The sequence below is a fragment of the Sprattus sprattus genome, assembly GCF_963457725.1.
Source record: "Sprattus sprattus genome assembly, chromosome: 5".
Classification (NCBI taxonomy): domain Eukaryota; kingdom Metazoa; phylum Chordata; class Actinopteri; order Clupeiformes; family Clupeidae; genus Sprattus; species Sprattus sprattus.
The window spans coordinates 32,692,534-32,702,533 of NC_137924.1; the positions used below are offsets into that span (position 1 = coordinate 32,692,534).

A 10,000-nucleotide genomic window follows, 5' to 3' on the forward strand; every position below is an offset into this window, starting at 1 on the left:
AAGTGGTCTTTTCCGCCTCGCTTGATGACTTCCTGAATGACTCCCAACACTTCCTTCCTCAGTTGTGGCCTTTCTCTCCACACTCTTATTTGCATCTCTATCTGTGAGTGTGTGTGTCTGTGAGTGTGTGTGTCTGTGAGTGAGTGTGTGTGTGTGTGTGAGTGTGTGTGTCTGTGAATGTGTGTGTCTGTGAGTGAGTGTGTGTGTCTGTGAGTGTGAGTGTGTGTGTCTGTGAGTGTGTGTGTCCGTGTGTGTGTGTGTCCGTGTGTGTGTGTCCGTGTGTGTGTGTCCGTGTGTGTGTGTCCGTGTGTGTGTGTCCGTGTGTGAGTGTGTCCGTCTGTGAGTGTGTCCGTCTGCGAGTGTGTCCGTCTGTGAGTGTGTGTCTGTGAGTGTGTGTCTGTGTGGGTCAAGACGGCAGCACTCAACCAACAGCTCGTAGAGACCTCAGCTAAACACATACAGAGACAACACTAAACCATTACTCCAGCAGCCTAGACGTACACAAACACAAACACAAACACAAACACACACACACACACACACAGGCTGACTGAAGTCTCCCTCAGTGTCTCACACACACACACTCAGACACATGCTCGCAGGCACTCACGCACTCATGAACACACACACACACACACACACACACACACACACACACACTCAGAGATGAAGTATCAGTAGATACTCTCAGAAATGGTGCAAGTGGACATATCGACCTTAGATAGAAGCAGTGTAAATGATTGGCAAATCGTTGCCAGAACAGGGCCAGATCAGACCGCTGAGGGGACTCTTCCTGAGTACGCTGATCACCTCTGAGGGACTCTGAGACTAAGCTTATCCCCACTGGCACTGACTCTTTAGAACGGCTTTCTTCCTTTCCTCTTATTCTTTCTTCCTCTCTCCCTCCCTCGCCTTCCTCCCTCTATCTATCCCCTCTCTCTCTTTCTCTCCTTTCTACTGCTCCCTAGCTCTCTCTGAGGGGATGTTGCCTTAAAGCACGCAACCCTCCTTCAGGGAGGAAAAGGGGTGGCAAACGAACACAGTGCCAAAAGAAGTACAGATTAGTGGCGAGTGAAATCTAGGCCAGTGCTTCCCTGCACTTTAATCCTGAAACACATTAAAAGATGTAATTACACAGCTTCAGGAAAATGTCTGCCATTAGCATAACAAAAAAGAGAGCAGAGACATGGGGAGAGGGGAGAGAGAGAGAGAGAGAGAGAATGAAAAGAGAGAGAGAGAATGACAAGAGATGGAGCAAGTGACAGAGAGGAGAGAGAGGAGGGAATGAAAGATAGAGAGAGAGAAACAGAGGAGAGAGAGTAGGGAATGAAAGATAGATAGATAGAGAGAAACAGAAGAGGATGAGAGAATGAGAGATAGATAGAGAGAGAGAGAGAAACAGAGGAGAGGGTGAAGGAATGAGAGATAGAGAGAAACAGAGGAGAGGGTGAGGGAATGAGAGATAGAGAGAGAGAGAGAAACAGGGGAGATGGTGAGGGAATGAGAGATAGATAGAGAGGAAGAGAGAGAGCTGAGAGAGAGAGGGAGAAACAGAAGAGGGTGAGGGAATGAGAGAGAGAGAGAGAGAGAAACAGAGGAGAGGGTGAAATCTGGTAATTAACAACAGTGAGTTATGTGCCCCATCACTGCTAGATAAGGAAACATAAAACACTGATGGCTGAGGGCTCTGAAACCATGCTGAGACAGACACAGAGACAGAGAAGTGTGTATGTGTGTGTGTGTGTGTGTATGTGTGTGTGTGTGTGTGTGTGTGTGTGTGTGTACGTGCATGGGTGTGTGTGTGTGTGTGTGTGTGTGTGTGTGTGTGTATGTGTGTGTGTGTATGTGCATGGGTGTGTGGGTGTGTGTGTGTGTGTGTACATGTATGTGTGTGTGTGTGTGTATGTGTGCGCGTGTGCGTCAGACACAGACAGAGAATTGTGTGTGCGTGTAAGCGTGTGTGTGTGTGTGTGTGTGTGTGTGTGTGTGTATGTGTGTGTGCATGTGTTTGTGCACATGCCTGTGTGTGTGTGTGTGTGCATGTGTTTGTGTGCATGTGTATGTGTGCATGTGTATGTGTGCATGTGTATGTGTGCATGTGTATGTGTGCATGTGTTTGTGTCCACGTGTATGTGCGTGACGTGTGTCAGACAAAGAGGGAAAGTGTCTGAGACTGTGTGAGAGGTAGAGAGGCTCACACACACACACACACACACACACACACACACACACACACACACACACCTCTGGAGACTAAAGAGTAAGTTACTGGAAGTAACATGCTGAACAACCATCATACACACAGTGACAAGAGGCGAAATATGGGTGGATGGATGGAGTGATGGGACACACTATGTAAGACTTGTGAGAGGCATATTGTCCATTGAGGAGTTAATACATTAAAAATCACATTTTAAAAAGTGTAAGAAAAGGAGAAGTACTGACACGTTTTGCTTGTGCATCAGCAGGAAATACGAAAGTACTGCGATCTGCATTTTCTCAAGGCAACAATATCCTCTCCAATTTTGTCACAACGTAATCAAACTGGGCTAATCTTCTAAAATCCCCATCACCATAATCAACGCCACGCTGCACTCTCACACACTGAAGGATGGCGAGACTTAATTAAAGGCAAGGGCCCTGATTATGGGCTAGGTCTTGGCAGGCTAATGATGAAAATCAATTTATGAGAATTGAGGCTAATCAGTTTTTGAACTAACACAGCCCTTTTTCTTCATTTTTTTTAGCCTCTCGCCCATAAAAAATAATAATGAAAACAACAACAGCACAGCACTGTTAAGAAAAAAAGAAAAAATATCTGAAAAACATGTGATGATATCCCAGCAGTTAGATAGATAGATAGATAGATAGATGGATACTTTATTGATCCCGAGGGAAATTAAAGTCATCCAAGTAGCTTACACTTACAAACAAACATGAATAACAGTAAATACAAAAATCACAATAAATACAAAAACAATACACATAGGGGGAACATGTACACATGGGGGTGGGGTGCTTACATATAACATATACATATAACAATGTGCTTAACATGTGACAGGGCTGTAAGTGGTGGAAAGTAGTAGTGCAAAAGTGTTCCTGTGCCTGTGTGGATAGTGCAAAGAGTCCTGTGCTTGTGTGTGTGGGGATAGTGTACAGTGATATAAATACTTAGATAAAGGAAAGGCAGTCCAAGGGGCTAGTGTAGCCAGTCAAAAAAAGTAGAAAAATGTAGAAAAAGGAAGGAAAAAGGATGGGCAGTGGGATGGAATAAGGAATAAGGTGTGAGGAGAAGAGGAGGGCAGACTGAGGTAGACTCATGCAGAGAAGTCCATCTCCCTCCCCCTCCCCTTCTGTGTGGCGTTATAGAGCTTAGGTTGGTTAGGTTAGTTAGGTTGTGATGGAAGTATGATTCCAGTTAAGAAGAGAAACTTGTAAATCACAACAGAGGACCTGGTATTAGCAGAGCGCTTCATCTGCAACTCTAGGTTGATAGCAGCGACAGGGACCCCATGAGGACACAATTATAAGGGGGAGGGAGAGATGGAGAGGGAGAGGGAGAGGGAGAGAGTGGGAAAGGGAGGGAGAGGGGGTGGGAGAGAGGGAGAGAGAGCACATCCAACACCACCACCATCCAACAGATCAAGACATGATGGAGTAGGCTAAGCATGAAGTCAATATTGACAAAGCACATGGCACACATGTGTCCACAGACACACTGCATACAGAGAGAATTCATACAGATGCAGTGACCACAGACACACTGCATACAGAGAGAATTCATACAGATGCAGTGACCACAGACACACTGCATACAGAGAGAACGCCTACAGATGCAGTGTTCACAGACACACTGCATACAGGGAGAACGCATACAGATGCAGTGACCACAGAAACTCTGCATGCAGCTAAATGGCACAGAGGCGACTGTACAGAGGGCTTTAGTGTTAAACTACATTGGATGCTCCTTGAGAGTTCAAGGTTCTCCGGTTCTCTTCCTATTGCCTTAAGGGTTCTTTGACTATAGGAAAACCCAAAGCAGACTTAATGGCTCATCAAAACAGCATAGCTGTTATATATAACACAATCTAGTGTTGCCTAATTTCTGGATGACTGTTTCAAGTCAGTCTCATCTCCTTTTCCATTTCAGCAAGGTCAATGCATCCAGCCTGTTCCTGGTTCACGGTGTTTCTGAGAAAAGTGCTCATTCTATTCAAGCTCTCGCTCTCATCATGTAAACACAACGCCGCCTCAAAGGCTCCACAAAATCTCACAGGCCAGGATGTCGATGATTTTCTTTTGTCGTCACCACTTCATTGTGCCTTGTAACGCCAATCCTGTAGCCTTCACCTGTAGCCTTCACCTGTAGCCTTCACCTGTAGCCTTCACCTGTAGCCTTCACCTGTAGCCTTCACCTTCTTGCCAAGAGTCGAAGGAATTGCATACACAGTCACTTGGAAGCAATGCTTCAATGAATACTGACTGGCTACCAGGCTACTGACTTCAAGTACATGTTTTTGTTTTTTTCCCTGTCATTTCATAATGATTTCACATTCCCTAATTAATAAATGTTTCATGTGTTTGTTTTAATGTGATTATTCTAATGAATTCTGACAACCAGGCTACTGACTAAAAGTCAATGACTAAAAATGTTTTTGTTTTGAATTAATGTATGTTTAATGTGTTTAACTAGATGGTCTTCTTTGGATAATTGGTGCCCCAGCACCCCATATTAACCAGCCACCAGTGATTCACCTGTAGCTTTGTTTCTAATCCATCTGCCCCTAAAATCCACCAGCCCCAGGTGTTTGTTTATCTGTCTGTCTGACGTTCTTCAAAAGAAGCACCGTGTTTGCAGCTCTACGGAACACCCTGCAGTTCCCTTTCAAAGCAGCAGGGCTCCCCCCGGAGGGGACGGATGATGGGGGAGTCGCGTAACATTTGAACATTAAAGACGGCGTGCAGTGAATGCTGCTGCAGGACTCGCTGGGGAAGGACCGCCACGGCTGTTAGCTGAGGGGACAGGCATGGGTTAGGCCACCTGTTGGCTTCTCCATGTTGCACTGAGATTGATGTCCTGGCTTTGGAAACGTAATTGTGTCATTACAGTCTAACCTGAGGCAGACAGCTCCATCCTCAATAACACAGACACACAGCCACACAGACACACAGCCACACAGACACACAGACACACAGACACACACACGCCTCCCAATTACGTGCACACTCCCTAGATCCTACATCCATGACATACGCAAACATCCCTGATATACCTGATTATACATAACAGACACACAGTTCCTATACATTCCAAAACAACCTCCCTGTATCTTCATTACAACACAACACACACAAAACACACACACAAAGAATGCACCTCTACTACACATCAAAAAATGTTGTGAGCCGGGCGCATGCGCGCGAGTGTGAGTGTGTGTGTGTGTGTGTGTGTGTGTGTGTGTGTGTGAAGCAGGAGTGTGTCTCTCCATCAGGCCACGGGTCTGACCCCAGCTGACTTACGGCCCTCTGAAGACAATGTGCGTGGGATAATTACACGAGGCCACCCGCCACAAAAATGGATCCCTGGAGAAGCCAGCCAATCACACCCCGCCAAACAGCAGCCATCTATCCATCCTGTGTGTGTGTGTGTGGGGGGGGGGGGGTGCCCTGTGGCATGTTTATCACCCGGTTGGGAATGGCATCCAATAATACTGCTGCCTCAGGAATACCAAACATGTTGCAGACAGGCAGGCAGGCAAGCGCGCACACACACAGACACACACACACACACACACACACGGACATTGAGAATACAGTTAAACAAACACCTACACTCGTAAACCTCAAGACCACTGTGGCGCCTATTCAAATTTTGACACTCAGCAATTTCAAGACATTTCCGCTAAATATTATGCTGAGAAAGTATAAATACACACACACACACACACACACACACACACACACACACACACACACAGACACACACACACACACACACACACACACACACACACACACACACAGCTTCCCCTTAACCCCTTACTCACGGCAGATACACACGTCTATACTTCATCTAAACCAGTATATGAGGTAGAAATAGAGGAACTAATTTCCTTTGTTTTTCATTGACCTGTGGAGTGATGGTAGTGAGTCTTGATTACAAACAGACTGAGGATAAACACTGACACACTCACACTCACTACCTTTGAAATATCATACGGTGTTTTATTACTTATTACAGGTTTAAATACAGATATGTTCTAAACTGAGAATGTTTTTATAAAAGCTGTGGCAATGCTGGTGACTGATGAATGTACAAGTCCTGGCCATAACACACACACACACACACACATACACACACACACACACACAGAGGGGGGGGAGAGAGAGGTAGACAGAGAAGACGAAACACACATCTACTTTCTGATAAATCCATTATATTCCCTTCATCAGCATGTGTTTGTGTGTATGTGAAGGAGAAGTGTGTGTAAATGTGTATGGTGTGTGTGTGTGTCCGTGTGTGCGTGTGTGTAAGCCTACCCAGTCGCCCCCCCCCCCATCAGTCACAGCAGCGTGGTCCACAGACAGACAGCGCAATAACTAACACACCAGCACTAGCAGGCCCTTGCTCACAGCATTCTGGAAAAATCTCATTTCAGCCCACCAACACACTCTCTCTCCCTCTCTCTCCCTCTCTCTCCCTCTCCCTCCCTCTCCCTCTCTCTCTTTCAAACACACACACACCCAAACACCCTAAGGAAATACAACACTGGAATGAGGACAGGAAATTCTGACTACAATCATATGTGTGAGTAAGAGCGAAACACAGAGCATAACCCTCTCTCCTTCATTAATCCACAACAACCCATGTTCACACTCAGAGGGTGTGTGTGTGTTTGTGTGTGTCTCTATTTGTATAGCATTAATACTTAATAGTGCGTGTTGTCCCCGAGATACCCAGTCATGTTTTTGTATTGTTATTATCAGAGATACAATCATATCAGGCCCACATCCTGAAACATTGTCCGAACGTGTCTTATTATGCTTTATAAAATGTAAACACTCTATCTTAAAAAGTCTTATCCCAGTCAGGGTAAACAAAACAGTCGACAGGCTACTTTAAGGACATAAATGATAGCACACCTGCTCCAGTAGTTTTCTGTATCTCTGGGTGGCTTGTTGGATCAAGTCCCTCACCGTCCATCCGTCTTTGCATGGCACAACCACGCCAGTTCTCCCAAAATTCACAGTCACCTTCATTGTATCTTGTGTGCCTCCAAAAGTTAGATTAGCAAGGAAATCTGGACAGGAATCTCATCCCAGTCTCTCTCAGCATCAACAGGTGTCACTCCGAACAGTCCCGCGCAACGCCTTTGCATTGGCGCAGCAGGGGGGTTGGATACTTGAACGCTCTAGTTGGTTGCAAAGCGTCTTTGATGTATCCGTTATCTGTACGAAGTGTTACAATATAGCGACGGATGGTGTCTATGTGTGGACTCTTTGATACAAATCTTAACACATGCTACACTAAAGTTACAATGTGAAAGGCAAGTTTTAGACTGCGAAAGTTAGCTTATAGTCTGTACCCAAAAGAAGTCAGAGTGTCACCACACTTGTTCGGAATGGTGTGGTCACATACTTTGTATGCCGTCCTGAATAATAATCTGTCAACTGGTAAACATGTTAAAGAAATACCACTAACTGGCTAAAATCTGTTGCTAGCCTGCTTGCTAATCAATTCATTCACTTTCACTGTTGTGAGCATATAAGGTAACTTAGCTACTCTAGCTTCTTTGCTAACTTGTTAGCAAGTTGGAGAGGAGAATAACTTTTGTCACGTAATACAGGCTCCCGAATCAGCTCCAATAAATACTGCATATAAACTGTTTAATTTTGGTTGTGTGTATCTCTGAACCGAGATCAATGAAGTAAACGCGGCGTTTATTCCTCCCAAACCTGATGTCCAAGAAGAAGATGTGCATTGGAATCCAAACTTTCCCGTTTACGAATTAAGTCTCCTACAGCCGAATTTTCCCGATCGGACATCCGCAAAACCACAAACTGATAAGCGGTTAAATTAAATGTCTCTTGTCTTGTTCAGAAGTGTTTTTGCCTGTTTATAAAGTCGCGTGCCTTTCGTCACTCCAAAAAGTTTTGTATCCACTCACACACACACTTCACTAATCCAAATTTACTTGGGCCACGCACAGTTACTTTGTTAAAGGGACAGCGTCTGCAATTTCAAAGGGGTACGAGGGTACTGTCTTATCTACTCCTCTGTGATAAAGGTAATTGTACCTTCATTATAAATCGTGAAAATGTCATAAAATGCCTATAAAGGCATAAAGCAGCAATATATTCTTTGCTGAGGTGAAATTCCTTTGATGGCTGACTGATGCTGGAATTGCAGGGATCCATAATAGGCTGTTTAAAAGTTCAGCCTGGGGTTCTGTTTCAGCAGAACAGTGCAGAGAACATTTCTTTTTTGGGTCATGCAATCTTCTCCCTTGAAATTGCAAATTAGACCCCGAAGTAAGATCAGCACACATGGATATGATTTATAATTAAATTGAGGTTGACGCTGAATAATTTAAGTGAATTGCAATAATAATTCATAAATGTGGAATTGCATTAATTAATAAAGACTGTAAGGATATGAGACAATAAAATGCACTGTGTACACACTTATGCACACACACATACACATACACATACACATACACATACACATACACACACACACACACATACACATACACATACACATACACATACACAGACAGACACACACACACACACACAGAGAGAGAGAGACACACACACACACACACACACACACACACAGAGACACACACATGCAAACACATACACAGACACACCGGTGGAACATGGCCTTGTAACATTTTATTTGTTCTTTTGATCTGTCAAGGTACCAGACATTTAAATGCTGCTTTCCATTTTATCTGGAAGAGATAGAGAGAGAGACAGACAGAGAGAGACAGAGAGAGAGAGAGAGATAACTTTCCTCTCCACATTCCAGTGGTTGGCAAAGCCAGTCTGGAGTAATAATATCCCCTCTGCCTCTAAAGCGCTCCCCGCTCCAAACTCATTTCAAGAGTCAGAATAATTTAGCTCCAGCCAGCGGAGAAACTGCTTCCTCTTTGTGAAGATTCCCCCTCACTCCTTTTCTTACTGGAAAAAGGGGGCTGGTTAGATGTCAGCTAAGCTTAGTCACCCACCCAACCCCCGAACACCACACATACACACACACAAACACCCACCCTAACCCCCACCCCTCCTTCTATGTTTCAATCATGCTGGCTGCTTATTCATTTTCTGAGTCACTGCTTCAGGCCTGGAACAAAAGCAACCCCCCCCACACACACACACACACACACAGATAGACACATACACACTCATACGAAGATATAAACTCACACACTCTTTAAACATAAACTCTGTCTCTCTCACACACAGACACACACACACATGAGCACACACACACACACACACACACGCACACACACACACTCACACACACACACACACACACACATACACACTCATACGAAGATATAAACTCACACACTCTTTAAACATAAACTCTGTCTCTCTCACACACAGACACACACACACACGAGCACACACACACACACACACACACACACACACACACACACACACACACACACACACACACACACACACACACACACACACACACACACAACAGACACACACACACACACACACACACACACACACACATACACAACCACATGTATCCTCCTGTCAGGACCAGGGCATGTTCTGCTCCCTCAAACAGACGCGTAAGAGGAAGGGAAGCATGAAACCCATTTCAAAGAAGTACAGCTGACAGAAACCGACTTTGGCCCAAATCTAACCCTGAACTGGCCATGATATGATCGGATTCTAACCCTTAACTGGTCCAGTTCTGACCCAAAGCCTATACAGATCTTACCCTGATCTGGCCCGG

The 10,000-nt window shown here is 44.9% G+C and overlaps 1 protein-coding gene across 1 annotated transcript in view; it reads right to left on the reverse strand.

The window, feature by feature from the left end:
• Positions 1-7,263, reverse strand: part of pard3bb (par-3 family cell polarity regulator beta b) — a gene marked incomplete at its 5' end in the record, with an annotated part of 350,920 nt that extends 343,657 nt beyond the window's left edge. The window contains one exon of the mRNA XM_080839773.1: positions 7,147-7,263. Within this exon, the coding sequence (XP_080695899.1) occupies positions 7,147-7,263 (117 nt within the window). The remainder of the gene's footprint in view (positions 1-7,146) is intronic.
• Between the last annotated feature and the right edge of the window lie 2,737 nt (positions 7,264-10,000).